The sequence below is a fragment of the Carettochelys insculpta genome, chromosome 1, assembly GCF_033958435.1.
Source record: "Carettochelys insculpta isolate YL-2023 chromosome 1, ASM3395843v1, whole genome shotgun sequence".
In the NCBI taxonomy this organism is placed as follows: Eukaryota; Metazoa; Chordata; order Testudines; family Carettochelyidae; genus Carettochelys; species Carettochelys insculpta.
In genome coordinates, this window is record NC_134137.1 from 154465566 (window position 1) to 154489064 (window position 23499).

A 23499-nucleotide genomic window follows, 5' to 3' on the forward strand; every position below is an offset into this window, starting at 1 on the left:
AGAATAGGAACATAAGTCAGTAAGGGGTGGGCTGGGCTGGGCTGGGCTGGGCTCTATCCCTCCGTAGGACCTGCGGCATGATAACTCTCTTTGGAGCCTTTGACCATTTCTTTCTCTTGCTGCAGACAGTGTTAACAGGTTGCATTCTATAAAATATCTGTGAGCAACCATCCTTCTTGGAAGCAGGGGCAACATAAGTCATTATGAAACTTTTGAATCAAAGCAAACCCACAGCTCTCGGTGTCTCAGGTGGAATTAACTACAGTTCTGTGTTGGTGCAGGAGGGTTATAATATTTCTGGGAAACATAAATGAAAATGAAAGAAGTTTTGAAATTTGAATTTCCGTTAAACTAAAAAACTAAGACATGCAACCAATTCAGTCTACAAATTACTGTGCTGATGTATTTCGCAAAGGTGAAGATAATGAATTCCCTGAAGAATCTTGAGAGTCCATTCCTGCTTTCCTAACTGATGGAACTGTAATTCTATGGTAGCAGAGTCCAATCAAGAGGCAGCAAACACAATGGCTTTTTAAAATTTTGTCTTGATCAGTTTCTCGCACTGGAGCCCTGAGCGGATTAAGAAAGCTTCAGCCTACCAGTTTTATCTGGACATAATGCTGATAATGCCTAATACATTTCTAATAGAGAGCAAAATATCAATTATTAGGACCATGCATTATATGGAAAAGACAGGCATGATACTGATGTACAAGAGGAAGCATCTACAGATTCTGTGAGAATTAGTGCCTATCACTACTGGCAAGGCATCACCTACCATCTTTTCCTTTGATAGTTTGCAACATGGGATGCATTGATTTCTAAATGAAAGTGACAGTCAAAAAAGTCTCTTAGAATCTATGTATTTCTAAATGTTTGTGGGGTTTTTTTCCCCTAATCTGGAGCATTTCATATCTATGGTAACCTTCCATTAAGGTTTATGCAGTATTCTTTCCAATCATAGAAGACCACTGAGTCTTTTCTTGTGCAAAATGCCTATGTATATACTATTGCAAAACATGCTGTGCATGTTACGTTTGTTGACCTTAACCCTTACAGTCACCTTCCAGGTGCAATTCAAGGCTTTGAGTCCTGTTTACACAACCTGCTGTGATTAGGATCTTGTCAACATTAGAAGCCACTTTTCTGAAGCCAGTAAACCATTTTAGCAGTTAAAATTAGTTGGGCATTTCTGCAATCAGTCTTAGAACTCTGAGAGAATGGAGTCAGTTTCTTAATGGAGAGTCTCTTGTCTCTATACTGGTTTTCCCCTGGTGTTACTGCAGAGCGAGAATATGACAATCTCACTGAGGTAGAGGGATGAGTTTAGGTATGAATGTGTGGAATGAGGAGGGAGTTTGAACATGGTCCAAAGAGGCTGTCTGTTGGGCATATTTTTACAAATTCAAAATATAAATATATAAGAAAAAAGGGAATTGATTTATTAGTTTAAAGGAAACATGAACTGATTATGAACATATTGAATTCTTGATTTTTGGGAATATTCCATTTAAATAATTTCTATTTTAGTAAAGCCACAAAATGATAAAATTTAATGTGGTGAATTCTAGTTGCTCAGTACAAAAATCTAGTGACTTTTTGGAGTTTCTGAAGAATAGATCCTGACACTTTCATACTGTGGTTCTTTGATGCTGCAATTGATAATAAGTGAACTTCTGTATCTGTGCAAAAGCCCATTTGAAGTTTGTGAAGATCCATCCAAATGTTATCAGCTGCAGGTCTGGGTGGGGAAAATTGAAATACTGCATTATAGACAGCTTAGTGTAAATGTTTTGCACCAAGAGTAATTAGCCTATGCAAATGTTAGGAGACAAGCTGGAAGATGTAATAACTTTTATCCCACCAACTTCTGTTGGTTAAAGAGAGATGCTTTTGAGCTCCACAGATCTCTTCTAAGACAACTGTGCAAATACAGGTTGAGCCTCTCTGACCTGGAATTCTCTCATCCAGCAACATCCATAATCTGGCATGATTTTAGTTGGCCGGACGACCACTTATCATGCGTTTGGCCAAGTTTCCTGTGATTCCATAAAGTTCGTTTATAGTCACCAGTCCTGGCTTTCAGTGTTCTCTGCTGTTCTTTAGCCGTAATTTACCCCTAAATGTCTTCTAAGAGCCCACTAAGCAATGGAAGTGTTGGCAATGTGCTAGAAAATACTGACAGCAAATTCTCTCATCTGGCTCATCTCATCTCATCTCATCACAGCTGAAGAACAGCACAGGCTGGTGGACAAGAGAGGTTCAACCTGTATTTAAGGTAGAATTATGAGAAATAGAAAAGTTTAGAAATGAGGCTGCTATTCAGAGAAGGAAAACTAACTCTACTAATTCATCTTTGAATGAACGCATGGATATTTACAGGATCCTTGTTCTAGTTGCATCTCTGGCAACTGATAATAGTGCAAAAATATAAAGTTATAATTTATCTATCTTAGCTATGTAACCTGGATAGCGATAGTATCTGCATGCATACACATTCAAAATACTGTTTTTTTCTGAAGTTTACTTCAAGTATTTGTTTTAATTAGATTAGAACTTTAAATAAAGTATGTTGCAAAGTATATTTATGAGGCTGTTGTCCATTAGTGCTTTAGCACTCTGAGCATTAAGAGAAAGTGAACCTTTAAGATTTACAGATATTAGATTGCTTAAAATGATGGGTCACTTATTGAAATTAAAAAGGCACCTTTAGATAGTGTTTAACCTATGATAATTTAAACATAATTTTTTTAACATTTGCTTGTCTTGTATATAATTTTACAGAATATTGTCTCAAACAACTGTGAATTAATGTATTAAAAATCTTTTTATTGATTAATTTCATTGTAGTTATAAATCTAACCTGATTTATAATAGTGTAGCAATCATACTGCTGAAAGAGAGATGGTGACAAGTAAGAACTGTCTTCTTCATCATATCTTTTATTTTAAATTCAGTCACCCGCAGATCGGTGCAAGAAAATCCATGCTGGAGATGAAGTGATCCAAGTTAACCACCAAACTGTGGTATGTATAAATATGTTCTGTGTCAATTGGAGATAAAGGTGCTTTGGCTTATCAGTTGCATATAGAAGAAACATATGGGAATGTTTTATATTTTGCTAAACTAGAAGTGGATTTTACATATAAGAGTTGTATTAATACTCTGTCGTCTGCCTCCCCCCCGCCACCTGAATGCATTTAGTATTTAATAGAATCATACAATTTCTGAGCAAGGCAAATGTGTTCGTGGTTATCTTTTATCATCTGAAGAAGGAAGTATTTCTTCACACAACACTCAACCTGTGGAGCTCTTTGCCAGAGGATGTAGTGAAGAGCAGGACTATACTGTAACGAAAAAAGAACTAGATAAGTTCATGGAGAATAAGTGCGTTGATGGCTGTTAGCTGGAATTGGCAGAGATGGTGTCCCTAGCCTCTGTTTGTCAGAACCTGGGAATGGGTCACTTAATGCTTACCTGTTCTGTTCATTCTCTCTGAAGCACCTGGCACTGGCCACTGTAGGAAGACAAGATATTGGGCTTGGTGGACCTTTGGTCTGACTGAGTGTGGTTGTTCTTATGGGACTTGATGAATTATCTTAGAAGCTGAGGTTCTGTATAACGTAGGAAATTTTCATTTTGATGAGGCATTAGCAATGGAGATATCTCTGTTTGGGGTAATAGAAGTTTTGTTTTGCAGAGATTTAGGACACTAGAATGGAACTATTGTTGCAAGCTTAAGATAGAGGTTACTTGCTAGGACCTAGAAAATTTCTTTATATTGAAGTTTAGTAGGATGCATCCTGCCTGGGTTTGTGTGCTAGAAAAAAAATGTACATATACTTACTAGTCTGACTTAATCTAATCATTGTTGATGCACCCAATCTGAGTTGTTCAAAATTGGAAAATTGGAAAATTAGGTGGAAAGAAACCAGTGTACCTAACAATTCCTTTTTATTGCTACAAAAATGGAAGTGCTGTATATTAGTTTCTGCTAACCTTACTATGACGGTTAAACTACAGATTGCACCTCCGAAAATTAGGACTGTCTAGTCCAGCAACATTTGTGGTCGTGCCAGTGTCTGGGGCCAGGGCTGATGGCAGTCTAGGTGGGCTGGTGCTAGGGTAGCTGGCTGGGGCTAAAGGTAGTGGGGACGGCTGGGGTGGAAGCAGAGAAGGCAGCGGAGGGAAGAAGGAGGAGGCAGAGGACCTGCCCTGGTGCAGCAAATTTCCTTATTTGGGATTGACCAGACAGAGAAGTCCAATCTGTACTGCTAAAGAAAAATCTATTTTTATGAGTTTTATGATAAACCTTTTCTTGTGTCTTGTAACATAAAAGAAATGTAATTTAAAAAGAACTTTCTTTCCCTATGTGTAGGCTATCGGCCTTTCATTAAAAATAGTGAAAATAGTATAGTTAAATTGTTGTCAAGAATACTTTTTAATTAAAGTGACCAAAAAGTTTCTAAAAATCTATTACTAGAGCAAAGGTTTATAAAAACTGTTTCTTAAGTCCTTCTAGAGTTACATTTATGGCTTTGGGAACTGATAAATCTGTACAGTACATCAGCTCCTCTGCATAAGCCATTGTAGTATTTTATTATACTCTCCATCTAAATTTGATATAAAATATACTATACCTGTACAAAAATTAACTGATAAGGTGCTAGCTTTTATGCTAAGGAATTTAAATTGGTAAACCTAATCAGAACAGGGCAAGGTGAAGGGTTTTATTCCTTGCATTTTATCTGTGGAATAACTTTCAATTTGTATTACTTTCAACTGTATGAACTGCTAAAGCAAGGTGCAGTTATACATACATACACATTGTGAGTCTTTTTCTTTATTTTTCCCAATTATAAGAAGCCAAAAACACCCTTCAATCTTGAAAAGTTTTTCACATCAAAAGTATATTAAAATCGATCAAAAGGTATACAAGTCCTAAGAAACCCATCAACAAGCACTCAGTCTCTAGACTGGAATGAATGTTCTTCCAATTAATTTCAATTAAAGTTTTCACTAAATTGTGTAGTCTCCTATAAAACTGTCAAACATCAGAAGATAAATCTGATTTTCTTGCTAAATCTGTACTAACTTCACTTTGTGATGAGGGCAGAGTTTTACTTGTACAGAATATGACTGAAATCTTCCAATGATCTTTAGCTATCTCTAATTCCACTTTACGTTCAACTTCTGATTTTTTTCCCCCTAAGCAATAAACCAGGTACCAGAAATGTGATTTTAATGTATATAATTGCTTTGAAATTTACATAAAAGGAAGTTGTTGTGCTAAGAATATAGTGTTCTTCTGTATATTGTAACATACAGCACAGAGTATATATGTTAGAATAGAATAGTACATTTATTTAAATTTAAGTCATGGAAAATAAAACAGACCTTTGTTACCTCCTCAGTATGATCTGAGGCAATTGCCATCTTTGATACTGTAGCCAAATGGCTTTTACATGTTTTCAGTGTTCCAAAATAAGTAGTTCTTCTCCCCTAATGCCAAATGAGCATTTTTGGTGGGTACTGAAATGCAGCATCTACATTGCCTTAAAACAGAGACCAGGCCCTCCACTTGACTGGGATTTGTAGACCAATAAGATCTGATCCATATAGATGTATTTTGAAATGTTGTAAATATGTAAATGCTAAAAATAACAGTTGCTTCAGGTGATACTGTGGGGGCAATAAAAGTCAGAGGCTATGTCTACATGTGCCTCTTTTTCCAGAAGTGGCACAGTAATGAGCAGTCCGGAAGATGCTAATAAGGTGTGGATGTAAATTTCCTGTGCCTCATTAGCATATGGGCATGTGATTTGGAGTCCGGAAGTAGCTCTTTCGGACTCCAACATACATATGCAGACGAGAAAGAGGGGGCTCCTGGAAGGAGGGTTTTGTACCGGCAGATCCCCATGGCCTGCGCATCCACGCATGTATTTTGGAATCTGGAAGAGTGTCTTCTGGACTCCAAGTCACATGCCTATATGCTAATGAGGTGCAGGAAATTTACATCTGCACCTCATGAGCATCTTCTGGACTGCTCATTACCATGCCGTTTCCGGAAGAAGTGGCACGTGTAGATGTTAGCCAAAGTGTTATCTTCTAGAAACAACATTTTGAATAAATGTAAATTTTAATGTTTATTTGTGGCCTCACTCTGACTTGGGATCTTTTCTATTGCATATTTTCTCTTTGGCTAGTCTGCACTGTAGAGGTCTTTCAAAAGAAGCTCTTCCAGAAGGTCTCTTCCAAAAGAACTTCTTTTGAAAGAGAGTGTCCACACACAAAGGAGCGAAACAAAGAGTGATCTGCTCTTTCGAAAGAGAGCGTCTGCCCAGCTTCCGCTCTTTCGAAAGAATAGGCCGGGGATCGAAAATGAAGACTGTTCTTTCAAAAGAAGGGTCCTGCGGCATGTCTACACACATTTGTTTCGAATGAAGCTTTTGAAAGGGGACGCTTTTCCTGAAATGGGAAAGGAAGAGTGATTTCAAAAGGAAGGCCACATTCTTTCGATTTAGTTTTGAAATAATGCTTTGTGAGTGTAGACAATCTGTGGGCTCTTTCAAAAGAGCCCCCTTCTTTTAAAAAATCTTTCAAAGGAACTTACTAGTGTAGACTCAGCCTTCCTCGTTTTCAGAGGAAGAGAATTTCTGGAAGGAGAAAAGATCATGGATGCACTGTGATTACAGAGCTATGTTTTTATTTAATTTTATTTATTTAATGTGATCTCACTGCACCCAGGAATGTTTCATTGTTGAACATCAGTAAATCTGGGCGGGGGGGTCAGAAATTTATAATATGGTAAGCATCAGTTGTCCAAATTTTGGGATCCCCTACTCCAGTTCACTGGACAATATGTTCTGTTTTGTGGTATTAGTTTTATTATGGCAGAGGCCACAGTCCTCAGTCATGAGCAGATCCTGTTGTGCTAATTACTGAACAGGCTGATCACTCTCTTAAAGAACTTGCAATCTAACTGTGAGGAGCCATTTTCCTCTGAAAGAAGATAAATACATCAGTTACCGTTTCAGCTTTTTGCAGGCTCAGGAGCATTTGAAGGCATTTCTGATGGTCCTGCACTCTGGATTTTCCAATTTTCTAATTTTTAAGCATATGCTTGTTATCATTAGACAATTAGGGCTGTTGTTTTTAAGCTTGCTCCTGTGAATCATCTCTTATTTTCCATTTATCATTTCTCAGTCTTTTTCAAATCCATCTTTAAGGTTAAAATAATTATTCCCAAGCCAGAGGAAGTTTACAACAGAACTATAGACAAATATTACAAACCTATAATTTGTAATGAATTTGGTATCTTGTATTTGGGAAATCGAACTATAATTTTGCTTAAAAGATTCAGTTGAGCATAAATGGAAAAACTGAGGAAAATGTTGAATAGTTTCAGTGCTAATTTTCCTGCTTCAGTATGAGAAAGAATATAAATTAAAGAAAAGAAAATGTGAGTTTACAATTCTGCATAAGAAACAAGATTTTCAGGAAACTCCTGACACAAAATCAGTGTTATAATCTTGAGAAAGTTTCTTTGCAAATGTCTGCTGATTTTAAAGTAAACAACAAACTGATAGAACCAGATGAATTAGTTTCATACTATATATTCCAATTAATGTGTTCTTACACTGAATGTCAAACCACTCCATGTTGACATCCTCTGTACGTGTGCTGGTACGTAATGCATATGGTTATTCAAATTGTCAGTACAATTAAAAAGTCTGAAATGAGAGTTGTGATTCTTTATGCTATATTGATATAAAACCTACATAATACAACATGATCCATTTTTCTGGCATAACCATTGGAATTTATATATGCTTATTAATGTTAAAAATTAAGTTTACGAAGTAAGTGAACTTGTAATTAAGAAAAGCTTCCTTGTATATTGCACAGTTCCACCAATTAAAAATATTGTCTTACCATTGCAGACTGAGTTTTATGAAGTATTACTCTCCATAAAATGCCTTTTTACCTAAACTATTTCTTGTACAAACATTAAAAAATTTCAGAACATATCAAAATATGTATATGTGCCAGTGCTCAAACTGCTTCTTGTTTATTATTCAAGGGTGTTCCAAAACTACCCATTTTACATTCTAAAAGCCACGGGAGGAGGATTGATAATGGCTCCAGGTGAACTATTATTGCACACATTTAACTTCAGAATATTGAATATGACTGTAGCAAAACTGTACTTTAAGTTTGTAAGGGAGAAAGCACAGAAATATGTGCTGATAGCATGGGATGGCTGAGTAGTTGATGATTGCTGTTAATCTCCTGAGAAGTAGGAGTATTTTCTGTAATATGGAAATCTCTTTGTCACCTTCTATGCAGTTCTGATAAAAGGCTGAGTTGATGCATGGCAGTAGATCTCTGTATTTTGTGCCGCGGTGGCCAACCAGTTAGAGTCAAAGAGCCAGAACAGCTGTGGATAGGGTGTAAAGAGCCACATACTATATATTTATTTTTATATAGCTATATACCTTTGTATAGCTATATATAGAAAGATTATATATCTACAGATAGTCCCCCACTTACAAATGGATTACATTCTGAACACCTGGTTGTAACTTGATTTGGTCGTAAGTCAGAAATACCCTTATACTGTAATCCCTCAAGGTATGCCAGGGATGTGTGCCACGCAACCCTCACATACTTTGAATTTCGTGTAAACTGGGGAGGGCTTGGGTTGGGTCCATGGGAGGGGCAGGGGGGTTAAGCCTGGGGTGGGTTAGAGCAGCAGGGATGGTGGGAGGGTGCAAACGAGCTGAGGCGTGTAGGGGGTTTGGACCCGGGCAGCAGAGGTTGGGGAAGGGATTAAGCCCGGCCAGGGGGTTGGAGCCGGGGCTGTGGGAATGGTGGGTAGGGGGGTTGGAGCTGGAGCCCTGGGCACAGGTTGAAGCCGGAGCCCTGTGTGCTGGGGAGTGTGAGCCAGTGGGGATTATGGGGGTTGAATGGGGTGAACCGGGGCGGGGGGGGATTAGCTGGGAAAGTGGAGCCTCATGCACCTGCACCTGCACCAGCTGACAGCTGGAGCCCTGTGTGTGCTGGCAGCTGACAGCCCAGCACTTGCTGGAGGGGGACGGGGGGTGTTGAGCCAGGCAAAGGGAGGATTGAACAGGGGTGAGCCGGGCTGGGGGTGGGTTGGGCTGACGGGGGATAGAGCCCCTGTGCACTCTGGCAACAGCTGACAGCTGGAGCCCCAAGCGTGGGGAGGGGGTGGCTGGAGCCATGGGAGGGCGGGGTTGAGCCAAGTGTGGGGGTTGGATGGGGATGCACCAGGGTGGGGTGGTTGAAAGGAGCGGAGCTGGAAGCCAGAGCCCCAGGCATGGGTTGAAGTCAGAGCCCCAGGGGCTGAGTCAGGTGGGGGAGGGGTTGAATGGGGGTGCACTGGCCCAGAGTGCTTGAGCAGGGGCCAGGTTGAAGCCCCACATGTGCTGATCTGGGCCACATGGGGGTTGGGACATGGGTGTGGGAGCTGGATCCATGGGCATTTGAGGGGAGCCCCAGTCATGCGGCTGGAGCCCCTCCGCTGGGGGAGGTGAGCTGGAGGTTGGTCATAAGTACAAATGGTCTTAACTTGATGTGTTCATAACTCAGGGGCCACCTATGTGTCTATAATATCTACAGTAGATAGATAAAAACAGATCTCTATTATGTAGCTAAATGACCTCCTCCCTGCCCCAGCGCCAGGCACTCCCAGCCCCCATCTCTAACCCAGTTCCCCACCTGCCCCCTGAGCCAGGCACTCCCAACCTCCCTCTCCCCACCCTAACCCCATGCCAGCAACTCACTGGAGCCACCACCACTGCCACCACCTCACACTTCTCCCTCCAAGTGGGGGCATGTGCCCAGAGCTGCAGTAAGTACTCCCACCGTGCAGCTTGACGCGGGAGCCACTTTTCTTTGCTCAAAAAGCCTCATGTAGCTCATGAGCCGCGAGTCCGCCACCCTGTTTTATGCGTTTATTATGGCTAAAATTCACAAGAAAAGTGCACGGTGGGGAAAGGAGTAGAACTCCCAGCCATCTCCTCAAGTAGAGCTGCTACTGTGCCTTTGCAGTGTATTGTAGCAGCTATAAATAGCTTGCTCATGCAGAGTATTGTACTATATTGGCTCACCTGCACTGTTGAGTTGTTCCTGAGTCTGGGAGGATAGATATGGTGATCTCTTTATGGTTGTGTGTAAGTTTCCAATTTTGAAGCTGATTGTGGTGTCCAGGAAGTCCGAGCAAATGTACATGTGTTCTAGAGTCTGATGGTCAGGTGATGGTTGCAGTACTAGTGGGAATCTGTAATGGGGGTTGAACCCTTCTGCCCAGAGGATGAAAATGTCATTGATGTATCTCAGATATATCACTGGAGGGCAATCTTATAGTTCCTATATGCAGACTACTGAAGGTTGCAGTTGAAACTTTTGACTTGGAATTTTTTGGTATCTGGATGATAATAATAATGCGTAGCTCTCTCGCAGCGTGTTAGTGTTCTACCGTGGGCAATTCTTTTGGATCACATTGGCCAAATCAACAGGCTTTGGGCTGTGGAGGTTATTTTATGTCATCGCACAAACTGACAAACAAAACTTAGTAGTAAATCCCTTGGGATTTACTTTTTTGGTAACAAAAAATATTTAATCATTTTTGGCTTTGGGGGTAGGCATACAGTGAGTTGCTGATAACCTGTCCATCTGTGTCCTCATAAAATAAGAGTGTTGCTATGGATCAAAGTTCAGTGTACATTAAATTTCTATTCCACTTGTTAAGCCTTGAATAGCTGTAGTCCCAGTCTCCCTGTAATTTTAACATGGGCTCTGTTTGTCACAGGCCTTTCTCAAAAGCTCTCAGTACAGTTGGGCATTAGGAACAAAGACATTCATTTCCCCAGAACTTCTCAATACTTGAGAAGTTAAAATTCTCAAAGGTGACTGAAGTTTAAATTATCTGGACCCATACTATGAGCTTCAAGAGTCCTACCCAGTAGAATACAGCATCTATTGCCATTCCATGCTGATAGATTATGCTTGCATATTCTGTTCTAATATTGTGTTCTAATTCATCCATATCTATGTGCTCTGTGAGCTAAAAGAGTAACGTTAATTGTTCAGTTTGAATTTCCATTATTTATTTGTTCTCCATTACTTGTTACAGCTTTTGTTTGTTTTTCCTGTGGAAAACTCCTTGATGAACTGCAACAGCTTCTTTTAAAAATGTAATAGCAGCTAAACAACTTACAAAGTCATCCAAAGCACAGAACTTTATCTGCCTAGGCATCTTTTGGCAAAACAACACAGCCAGGCAAAGATTATCCAACAAGTTCTTGGAAAAATATTGGAGATCATTTTTTTATTTCAGAAGGTGGTGAAAGCTGTTTATGTGGGAGGCTGTTCTAGATTTGATTTTGACAAATAGGGAGGAACTACTTGAGAATTTGAAAGAGGAAGATAGCTTGGGTGAAAGTGGTCATAAGATGTTGACGTTTGTGATTCTAAGGAATAGCAAGGTGGAAAACAGCATAATAAAAATAATAGATTTTTAAAAGGCAGACTTTAGGAAATTCGGGAAGGTGAGAGCCCATAGAAAGTAAGTTTAAGGGGAAAAACAATTCACAAGATTTGGCAGTTTTTTAAGGAGACATCATTAAGGGCACAAAAGCAAACTATCCCACTGCATAGAAGAGATAGGTAGCATAGCAAGAAACCATCCTGGCTTAACCAGGAGATTTGCAGTGAGCTGAAACTCAAAATAAGAGTCTTACCAAAATTGGCCAGATTACAAAGAATGAATATAAACAAACAGCATAAGCATGTAGTGCTAAAATTAGAAAGGTCAATGCGCAAAGTGAGATTAAACTAGAGAAAAGAAAACATTTTACAAATGCAACAGAAGCAGGAGGAAGACCAAACACATGGTAATAAGCTTGTTACTCTGGGAGGGGTGGGAATAATGAGAGAAAATGTAGAAATGGCAGAAATGCTAAACAACTCTTAGTTTAAAAGTAATTGGACTCTAATACGGTGATTCCCAGTGAAAATGAGATAGAATTCAGGCTAAAATACGGAAAGAACAAGTTAAAACTTATTTAAGATCCATGTTTCCAAATTGCCAGGACCTGATGCCATGCATCCTAAAATACTCGAGAAGCTGCCTGAGGAAATAACTGAGCCATTAGTGATTATCTTTGAAAAGTCATGAGAAGGATTCCAGAGGTCTGAAAAGAGCAAAAATAGTGCCCATCCATAAAGGAATAAGGACAACCTGGGGAATTACAGATGAGATAGTTTAACTTTAGTACCTGGAAATGTAATGGACCAAAGAATTAAGCTATCAGCTGTCAAATACTGAGAAGATAATAAGATGATAAATAACAGGAGGGGTTTGTCAAGAACAAATCATGTCAAACCAGCCTAATAACTTTCCTTGACAGGGTAAGAAGTTTTATGGATTAGGGGAACGAGGCAAATGTGGTATATCTTGACTTCAGTAAGGATTTTGACACTGTCCCACATGATTTTCTGATAAATTAGGGATGTGCAAGCTAAACTGAGCTAGTATAAGGTGTGTGTATGGCTAGTTAGAAAACCATTCCCAGGAGGGTCATAAATCAGTGTTTCACAGTCGAGATGGTAGGGCATGTCAAGTGGGCTCCTGCAGAGAATGGTCCCATGTCCAGTTCTCTGATATCAACCACAGAGATTTTGTTCATGGCATAGAGAATAATGGAATAGAGGGTACACTTATAAATGTTTGCAAACTATAACAAGCTAGCAGGGGGTTGTAAGTGCTGTGGAGAATAGTATTAAAATTCAAAATGATCAGGAAAACCCTGGAGAAATGATCTGACGTTAATAGAATGAAATTCAGTAAGGACAAAAGCAAAAACTACTCCACTTTGGAAGAAAGATATGGGAAATAACTACATAGGAAAGAGTACTGCAGAAAGGACCTGAGGTCATAGTTGATAACATGCTAAATATGAATCAGTGTTGTTGCAGAAAAAAGCCAACATCATTCCAGGATATGTTAGCAAAAGTACTGTAAACGAAACTATCGAGGATGTGAGTGACGTAAGAATAAATTTGAATATTGATTAGGCTAAGTCAGTCACACCAGAGCAATGGACTGGACTAAAACTGAGTCCTTACCAATGCTCCCAGGATTTTACCCCGCGACCCTGCTCGCCATCTACGGTGGGTCTAATCACAACGGGGTTTCAGGGTGTGTGAACTGCGCTGCTGTGGTGTGTTTACCCAAGGAAGAAATACGGACAAGGTGTTAGGTTCAAACAGGGAGAAAGGGTTTATTTAACAAAGTAAAAGTGTGGATTATGGTAAGCTAGGTGACACAAAATATATGGACCCTTGTTTTTCTGAAATAAGCACAGGATTTGAATACTAATTGGCTTATAGCCTTAAACAATAGGTAACTGCTATAACAGCACTGCTATCTAACCCCTTAGCTACTTACTGTGCTTCCGGGACGAACCGTGCAGTCTTCGATGCGTGCTGAAAAATGGAAAGGATAACTTCAGAGCTGAATATTGTATTTCTTCTTCGAGTGTCCCCGTGGGTGCTCCACCATAGGTGACGGCTTGGCCGGCGCCGCAGATCGGATCTTCCAAGCAGTTTCTGCCGGACCGCGCATGCGCCGGTACGCGCCGCTCCCTGGCGCGCTCCTGGCCATGTGCGCGATCCGGTCCCCGCCAGTTCCTCTCAACCGCCGTCGGCTGCAGACGGAATCCGACTAGGCTAAAGCCACATAGCGTATTCAACGACTTTATTTGTTTTTCTCTTTAAAGTTTTTCAGTTCTTAGGATACCATAAGTAACCGGTTGTTATTTTGCAAAAAAAAAAAAAAAAAACAAACAACAAACAAGCTACGGAGGGACAGCTCAAGCCAGTCCCAGTAACCAGCGCCGGAGGCCGGGAGCTAGGGCCATCAGCCCTCCTGCGGAGGCAGGCCATCGGACGGGGAAACAGCACAAAGAAGTGCTAAGTACCCACAAGCAAACTCAAAGACTCACCAACAATGTCCGCCTCAGGCTTTAAAAAATGTGAGTCCTGCCGAGAGGCGATGCCAGTGTCCGATGGGCACAGTCTATGCATAAGGTGCCTGGGGGAGTCCCATGTGGCACAAAAATGCGCCTTCTGTGCAAAGTTAACGACCAGAGCACGGAGAGACAGGGAGATGAGAATTAAACTGCTGCTTCTTGACAAGGCCCTCCAGCCAGACGTGCCGGAGCGGCCGCAGCAGGAGGGACCCTCCGGGGCCCTTAGAAGGAAAGCTGCCTCCCTCACTCCATCTGCGCAAAAACGGAGGAAAGTTTCTCCAACCCGATCCCTGCCGGCAGTAACAGTGAGCGGGACGGGAGGAGCGAGCAGCCCCCAGCCGCAGCAACAGCTGATCGGCGGCGGCACGGAGAGCCACGTGGAAGCGGCTCAGCCTCCGATCATCAGCCAGCCGCCCCGCACCGCAGGCAGGGCGGCGGCTAAGCAAGCGCCGGTACCAGCGGCACCGCAGACAGCGGCACCGATCCCCGGGGAACCGGCGGTGCAGGGCGCGCAGGCACGTAGCCTGCAGGCGCACAAGGACTCCGCACGTGTGGCACCGCCCTCGAGCATGCCTAGCACGGTGCCGACGGGGCCGGGATCCCCCGCCCATCAGGGGGCGGAGTTACCTCCTCAAGGGAGGGGGAAGGCTGCACACAAGAGGAGGCATTGCAGCCCCTCTCCAGACAGGGCTGTGGAGCTCTTCTCTCACAGCCCTCCGCTCATGTTGCAGACTCCAACCAGAAGGCAGGGGCCCCCCCTAGCCTACCCGGAGCCCCCTTCTCCTTTCCTGCAATCAGCCTCCCCATGGCTGGCACCCCCCTCGCCCTTCCTGGGATTTGAATCGCTGGACTATTATGCAAAATCGCTCTCTCCAGTGTCTCGACAATCCCCCTCTCCCAGACACACAGGGTACGTGCAAAGGGAATGGTCAAGGTCACCTTCCCAGGAACAGTGCCTATACTACCATGGTCGTCCCTTCCACGCGGGGCATGGACACCATCGGCAATCTACCAGGGGGAGATCCCCACATATTACCTCGTACCCCCGAGGGCAATCGCGATCGGGGACGGAGACTCAAGCATCCCAGGGGGGGCTGGCCGTGGACCCACGAGATTTTCCCTCGCAAACCTCCAGCGAGAGGGCGCACCATCACCATCAAGAACCGGAAGGGTCCAAAGAAATGTACCCCAGCGGTTCCTCGTTTTCCTCCCCGGATGAGGCCACGGCTTTAGGGGACGTCCATCCCAAGGACGATCTCAAACAGTTTCAGGAGCTGTTTAAGAGGGTAGCTTTCACGCAAGGCATCCAGACAGCACAAGTGCAAGAGAAACATCATAAGCTCCTTAAAAATTTGAGCTCCCCGGCCTCCTCCAGAGTAGCAATCCCGCTTGATGAAGCGATCTTGGAGTCCGCCACTACCATATGGCAGACCCCGGCAACTATTCCGCCTGTCCAAAAGAGAGCGGATAAGAAATACTTCGTGCCGGCGAAGGGCATGGAGTTCTTGTTTAGCCACCCCCAGCCAAACTCCTTGGTGGTGGAGTCCTCGCAGCAAAGATTAAAAACATCTCAATTTAAAACAGGGGGAATGGACAGAGATGCCAAGAAGCTAGAGCTGTTCGGCAGAAAGGTCTACTCCTCCTCCACTTTAACCTTGCGAATGGCAAATTATGCAGCGCACTTGGCGAACCATAATTTCGACAACTATGCCAGATTAACTTCCCTCATGGACTCGCTTCCAGAGGACAAAAAGCCGGTCCTCAAGGCCATAGTGCAAGAGGGCTACGCGGCTGCGAGGATGGAAGTTCAGATTGCTTTGGACGTTGCGGACACGGCAGCACGTTCCACAGCAACTGCAGTGGTGATGCGACGGGAGTCCTGGCTCCAGACCTCGGGCATACCGAGAGATCTGCAGGCGAAGATAATCGACCTTCCCTTCGACTTGCAGAAGCTGTTTGCTGAATCAACTGACTCGGTCCTTCATTCCAGTAAAGACTCAAGAGCCACACTCAGGACCCTGGGGATTTACACCCCTCCATACTCAAAGAAAAGGTACTACCCACAGCAAAGGCGGTACCAATACCAGCAACAGCGCCCCCAGTATCACAGGGGTTACGAGCAAGGGCGGCATCAGCAGCACCAGCAGTACAGAACCCCCAGGCGACGCTCACAACAGGGCCGTACGTCCTCGGGGCGGGGCCAAAGGCCACAAGTTTGACATACAAATCCAGGGCTGCGCCATCACCACCATTGCACAAGATCATCCGAAACGACTTTTTCACCATCGCCTCCGACCATTCTACGACCAGTGGCAAAGGATCACCACAGACAAATGGGTGCTGGAGATCATAGCCACGGGGTACGCCATCCCCTTCCAGTCGCTCCCGCCGCCGCGACCCCCGCCCAAGCCCCACCCCCAGGAGGCCTCCCATGTAGCCAGGCTCAGGCAGGAGGTGGCCCACCTAGAGTTCATAGGGGCGGTGGAAAAGGTGCCGGAGCAACTGCAAGGGAAAGGGTTCTACTCTCGGTATTTCCTGACGGAGAAAAAAACAGGAGGCTGGAGGCCCATCTTAGACCTTCGTGGCCTCAACAGGTATCTGCGCAAGCAACGTTTTCGGATGATCACTATTGCCTCCATCCTTACAGCACTGGACGATGGAGACTGGTTCGCAGCCCTCGATCTACAAGACGCGTACTTCCACATAACCATTCATCCGGCTCACCGACGTTTTCTCCGGTTCATGGTGGGCAACGAACACTTCCAATACAAGGTCCTGCCGTTTGGCCTTTCCTCGGCCCCCAGAGTCTTCACCAAGACCTTGGCAGTGGTGTCAGCCTACCTGCACAGACAGGGGGTGTTTATTTTCCCGTATCTGGACGACTGCCTGCTCAAAGGGACCTCGAAAAGGGAGGTTCTCCGCATGATACGCGTCACAGCAAACACGTTCTCCGCACTTGGCCTGGTTATCAATATGGCAAAATCAAAGATAGACCCCTCACAGGACATAGAGTTCATAGGGGCTCGCATAAACTCAGTCTCGGCGAGAGTATACCTTCCAGAGGCTCGCTTTCGAGCCATCGGTTCCCTCGTGCAGGTCATCACCTTCAGCCCTACGGTGCCGGTCTTGACGTGCTTGCAGCTGCTGGGCCACATGGCAGCGGCTACGTTTGTGGTACAGAACGCCAGGTTGCACATGCGCGGCATGCAACATTGGCTGGCAAGTGTATACAAGCCGGCAGTACACACCGTTCACAGGGTGGTGTCGCCCCCACCTGGGGTGCGCGAATCCCTGCAATGGTGGGTAAACCCCGGGAACTTGCTAACAGGGGTACCCTTCCATCAGCCGCAAATATCGGTTTTCCTCACTACGGATGCCTCCCTCATAGGGTGGGGAGCGCACATGGGCGAAGAGGTGGCTCAAGGACTGTGGTCACCCACGGAACAGTCTCTGCATATCAATGTTTTAGAGCTCAGAGCAGTGTTCAACGCCTGCAAACACTTTCGAGACCGTATACAAGGCAAAGTCGTCGGGATCAGTACAGACAATACCTCCACCATGTTTTACATAAACAGGCAAGGAGGAGCTCGATCCCGTACCTTATGCGCGGAAGCAATCCGCCTATGGAACTGGTGCATCGCCCACGATATAATCCTGAGAGCCTCCTACTTGCCGGGCACGCACAACGTGAAGGCAGACCAGTTGAGCAGACGTTTTGCGCTCACCCACGAGTGGCAGATCCGTCCCGATCTACTACGGCCTATTTTCCACGCATGGGGGTTTCCCCAAATAGATCTGTTTGCCACTCAGCACAACAAACAGTGCCCACGATTCTCCTCCAGAGCAGGGCTGGGCCGGGGGTCCCTGGGGGACGCGTTCGCGATCCCGTGGGGAGGCCCCCTGCTTTACGCGTTTCCCCCCGCAGTGCTGATCCACAAGGTTCTGCAAAAAGCCAGGAGAGACAAGGCTCGGATGATCCTGATAGTCCCAACATGGGATCGCCAACCATGGTTCCCCCTACTCCTGCGCCTGTCGGACCGCCCACCGATGCCTCTTCCGGTGGCGCCGGACCTGCTCACGCAAGCCCAGGGGTCCATAGTGCATCCGCACCCCCAAAGCCTGCGACTGCAAGCGTGGCTAATCCATGGCTCAGCTCCCTAGAGAGCACATGCGCAGTGGAAGTACAGCAAGTCCTAGAAAGTAGCAGGAGGACTTCCACTAGGAAAACCTACAAGCAAAAATGGACTCGCTTCATGGCTTGGTGTTCTACCAAGCAGCTGGCCCCCCTTTCGGTGCCTATACCTACAATTCTAGAGTATTTACTGGACCTCAAGAGAGCAGGACTCTCGCTATCCTCGTTAAAGGTCCACCTGGCCGCCATCTCGGCGTTCAGACATGAGGAGGGAGGGCACACGGTGTTCGCCCACCCTATGGTTACCAGGTTCCTCAAAGGGTTGGTAAACCTATACCCCCCTCGGAAACCGATTCCACCTTCGTGGAGCTTGGACCTGGTGCTTACCACACTCATGGGACCACCGTTCGAGCCCTTGGCCACGGTTCCCCTTCGCCTTCTTACAGTAAAGACGACCTTTCTTCTTGCAATTACGTCAGCCCGTCGGGTGAGCGAGCTTGCGGCAGTCATGGCAACGCCACCCTGCACTGTCTTTTCCAAGGAGGCGGTAACCATACGGCTGCATCCAGCCTTTGTTCCCAAAGTTTCTTCCGAGTTTCGCATCAATGAACCTATTGTTCTACCCTCGTTCTATCCAAAGCCTCATAACTCCAGCGAAGAGGCGCGCCTACACCTCCTGGATGTGAGGAGGGCGCTAGCCTTCTACGTAGACAGGACCAAGTCCTTCCGAAAATCGGATAGACTCCTGGTCTCCCTCGCTCCCAAATCTAAAGGAGAAGGTCTCTCATCGCAGAGAATCTCAAAGCACATTGTATCCTGCATAAAAATGTGCTACGAACTCAGAAAGACTCCTTTGTCGGCCACTCCCAGGGCTCATTCCACCAGGGCGGTGGCAGCATCAACAGCCTTTTTCAAGGGCGTTGCATTGAAAGACATTTGCAGAGCGGCGACCTGGTCATCCTACGACACGTTCGCCAAACATTACGCCCTTCACAGGGTATTCCAAGAGGATACCCGTCTCTCTGCAGCGGTCCTCTCGGGGACCAGCTGCACATAATCCGATTACCCACCACCTATCTGGGTTACTGCTGGGTAGTCACCTATGGTGGAGCACCCACGGGGACACTCGAAGAAGAAAGAGAAGTTACTCACCGTAGTAACGGTGGTTCTTCGAGATGTGTCCCCGTGGGTGCTCCACTTCCCGCCCATCCTCCCCGCTTCGGATCTCTGTTAGTGTTTTGCAGGGGCAACCGAGGCGGTTGGTCGAGGAACTGGCGGGGACCGGATCGCGCACATGGCCAGGAGCGCGCCAGGGAGCGGCGCGTACCGGCGCATGCGCGGTCTGGCAGAAACTGCTTGGAAGATCCGATCTGCGGCGCCGGCCAAGCCGTCACCTATGGTGGAGCACCCACGGGGACACATCTCGAAGAACCACCGTTACTACGGTGAGTAACTTCTCTTTATTTATTCCTGGATCTTCCTGAGGTTCACCAGGTCGCTCTACCCTTGGCTGACTACCACGGGGAGCAGATCTTACTTAGAATAAGAATTTGCCTGCGCTAAGCTAGGTCAATTCTCTAGTTAAGTGGGTTGCCCTGATGGCCAAGCAGGGGAGAGCCCAGTATATGCGGGGTTTCCTTCTGAGAGGTTATCCCCTTAGTTAAATAGTGGGGTTTTCCTAGATAAAGGTTATCCCCTCAAAAAGGTGCTGCCTATTTCGAACACCTTGTTATGGTAGCCCTTTATTGCAGAACCTTGATTACCCTTAAAGGGTTACTAAGACCACCAGGGTTTTCCCTTTATAGGGTTATCCCTGACCGCTCTACCCTCCTAAATAGGGGGGACCTTATAGCTCTGGATTATAATTTTAAAGCAGTTTGCCTAACTATTCTTCTGTGTGCATGTAATAGTTTTAGGCTAGACCAATAGCATTGGCCTCCTGTGCCTTTACAAAGAGACAAGGGGTACAAAATACAAGACGCAGATCATGGACTTGGGGAAGTCCCAATCCACTCTGTTACAAAACTATATAAAAACATTAACTGCTCACCTAATTACTTATATTAGCCTTAAACCCAGACCACAAATACCTCCTTATTCCTGCTCTGTAATCCAGGCGCTGGGCCTGTAGTTCTCTTCGAGCTAGGAAGTTATGACCGTCACGGCGCGCTTGTACGGCAGCTGCATCAGGTCAGATAGTAAAGGAGGAAGGAAGAAAAAGAGAGCCAGGAGGAAAAACCGGCTTGGTTAACAAAACCTCCTGTGTCTTTTCAGGAACGACCGTGATATTTCAGACACCGGCCCGAGCTAAGGTCGGTGACTGGAAGGGCAGGGTCGCTGCTGCGGTTTCCCCGTGCAGGGCACCGTTGTTTAGGCAGTGCGGTCTGCCGGGCAAATCCTCCGGATAAAAGAACTGGAGCCTTACTAGTGATTTTTGCTCTTTGTAGACTGGAGCTCTTCTGGTCTTCTGGCTGGAACTCTTCTGTTCTTCGTCGGCCCACGGCGGCTAGCGAGCGATGACTGACACGCAGGTCAGCTTCGGCTCTTCCGCCAGCGATGTGCGGCTACAGGCTCAGTCCAGCTCTTAGCTCAGTCCTTCTCTGTAGTCTTCTTTCTTCTTCGTCTGCTCTCCTCCGAGGTCTGGTCCGGAATGCCCCAAGCAGGGCTGCTCTCCTGAATATATGCTGCCTGGGTGGACCTGTTTGACAACTTCTGCCTGCTAGGTCCTCCTCAGGGCCACAATGTATCAAAGGGGCATTTGACTACTACATATGTATAAGGGTTCTAAATTGACCAATCAGTTTGAAACCTTTCAAACCATAACTTCATATTCATAGCCCGCCGAATATTAATTGCAACTGTCATTTTCCAACTGTCATTTTCCAGCGGCCATTTTGTGTATCTAAACACCATTTTAACAGTAAATATATTTTACAATTTATCTAGTTTTGATGTGGTTTGTGAGGGAAATATGTCACCACTGCTGGTAAAGCAGATTATAAAATTTAAATGCTTAGCTTAAAGGCTGTTTGGTCAGGATGCAGGGCAACCACACAGACACCACAGCTCATGGACAGGGACATATAAATCACTTCAGAAGAGGGTTTTTCTACAGAAACATGAGAAGTAATTCTTTCACTCTACTCCAGGTTAATACATCCTCAAACTAGTGTATTGTGTCCAGTTCTGGGCACCACATTTCAAGAAAGATGTGGACAAACTGGAACAAGTCCAGAGGAGAAAAACAAAAATGACTTAAAGTTCTCGCAAACATGACTTATGAAGAGAGACTGAAAAAAACTGGATTTGGGAACATAATTTCTAAATACATAAAGGGTTATTATGAGGAAAAGAGAAAAATTGTTCATGTTAACTTCTGATGGTAGGACAAGAAGCAATGGGCTTAAATTGGAGGAACGGTGATTTAGATTGCACATCAGAAGAAAATTCCTAACTGTCAGGGTGGTTAAGTGCTGGAATAAATTGCCTAGGGAGGTTGTAGAATCTCCATTATTTCAGGTTTTTAGAAGCAGGATATGCGAATTTCTATCAGGAATGGTCTAGATAATAGTTAGTCTTCATAAACAGAAGACCTTACAAGGTTCGTTCCTTCTACAAATCTATGATTCAAAGCCATTTTTTTCTCCAAAATGAAAATTCGTTAGGCCAGTGCCTTATGGACCTATAGGGCTGGCCTTGTGGGAAATAATTAGAAAAGAAGTTTGGTCCCAGATGGGTTAGTGGATTATTCAAAGTGTGGCAGAGCATTCTAAGCATCAAGTCGATAGCACCTTGGACTACGGTATCCATCAGTCATTGATAATACATATGTAATTAAAATTCACTTTGGCAAGAAAGTTATTTTATTTGAAAGAAATTGAAATGTTAAAGAAGTGTCTTAATGTACATTTAAAAATAAAGTTTCTTGTGCTTTTCCATACAAAGATAGCCTTGAACACACGAAATAATGCAACAAAATCATTAGGCACAAAAGGAACAAAGAATGGAGCCTACTTCTATTCATCATAGCCACATGTTTTTATGAAAGATGACTCGGGAGTATATCCCAAGGAATTATCTTTCTAATTCTTGGGGATATCCTCAGGTCAGTCCTATGCATTGTGGTTTGCTGTTGGTGGACAGGAATCAGCATTTTTAGAGATGCTGGGATGTTGCAGCCAAATGCCTTTTCAGGCCTCTTCAGAAATGCTTAATACCAAGTCCACTTTCGTTAATGGAAATGACCTTGCAGTTCACCACAGAACTCTGTCTTGGGCCCCCGTCATAGACCACTCCCTACCAGTCTATTGTAGGTCCTGGTTCAAACCTCAACTTTGGTTTATTATGTCCTCCTAAATCATACTGAAGTTTCCGTAGGATACTTTGTTCTTAATTCGTAAACTGTCATGTAGCATTGGTATAAGGTAGTAAATAAGGTGTCCATCACATAGACACTGTTTTAAGTATTTTTAAATTAAATTGCCTTTGTGTTTGTATTTCAGTGTAACTTTGTACAAGGGATTTCACATCCATCAGGCACAAAGATGGCATATAAAAGTGCTGCATTTAGTATAAAGTTTTATTGCATACGTAAACCATTCATATAATACAGCTAAGCTTAAATCACATGCACCAAATATCAAAACAAAAAAGCAGTCAAGTAGCACTTTTTTATTTTTTTATTTTATTTATTTTTTTTATTCTTTAGTCGTAGCTAGCAGGGTGTAGAGTTGGCAGTAAGGTTAGGTGAATGGACACCATTGTGATGAGTGAGAATGTCAGTATATTAAATATGGCATTTTTATGTAGAACATTAGAAGGAAAGTAGGTAAGTTCTGCTGGGCCAGGAGCTGGAGTGGAGATCTTAAGAGGAAAGAACTGATGGAATTGCTAACTGTGATCCAATTTGAAACTCTCTTCCCCCTCAGTCAATACATGACTCCAGACTTGGCATTACATGGTGTGTGGGTGGGGGGTGGTCAGTGCACTTTCCTGGAACTCTTTTCTTTTAAATGAGATGTAAAAGTGAGATCCTGGCGATGTGTAGTCATTTGTATGGCCAACAGTATGCTTCCTGAGTGTATTTGCCATTAATCTTATTGTGCTGACTGAATCCCAATGTGAGCAACTCTATTCTGCTTTACTCTGTTTTAATTTATCTCTGTAATTAGGTATTTTGTTTTGATTATCATTTAACCAGATAGAGACCCTTCCATTTGGGGGAAAACAGTTCTATGTATTAGACTGTAAACTCATTTGGGATTTTTCTGTGAAGAAACTGCTGAATAAATGTATAGTATTAATAAC

General features: G+C 44.3%; 1 protein-coding gene across 8 annotated transcripts in view; it reads left to right on the forward strand.

Annotated features, from left to right (window-relative positions):
- CNKSR2 (connector enhancer of kinase suppressor of Ras 2) overlaps nucleotides 1–23499 on the forward strand; it is a 372822-nt gene that overhangs the window by 184334 nt on the left and 164989 nt on the right. For 7 of the 8 annotated variants that reach the window (XR_012645541.1, XM_074994112.1, XM_074994129.1 and 4 more), the window contains one exon: nucleotides 2958–3026. The exons of the other annotated variant lie outside the window; for it this stretch is intronic. Coding sequence is in view for 6 of the 7 variants with exons in the window: in XM_074994112.1 (XP_074850213.1) it covers nucleotides 2958–3026 (69 nt within the window). In the remaining variant the exon portion in view is untranslated. The remainder of the gene's footprint in view (nucleotides 1–2957; nucleotides 3027–23499) is intronic. 8 annotated transcript variants of the gene reach the window in all.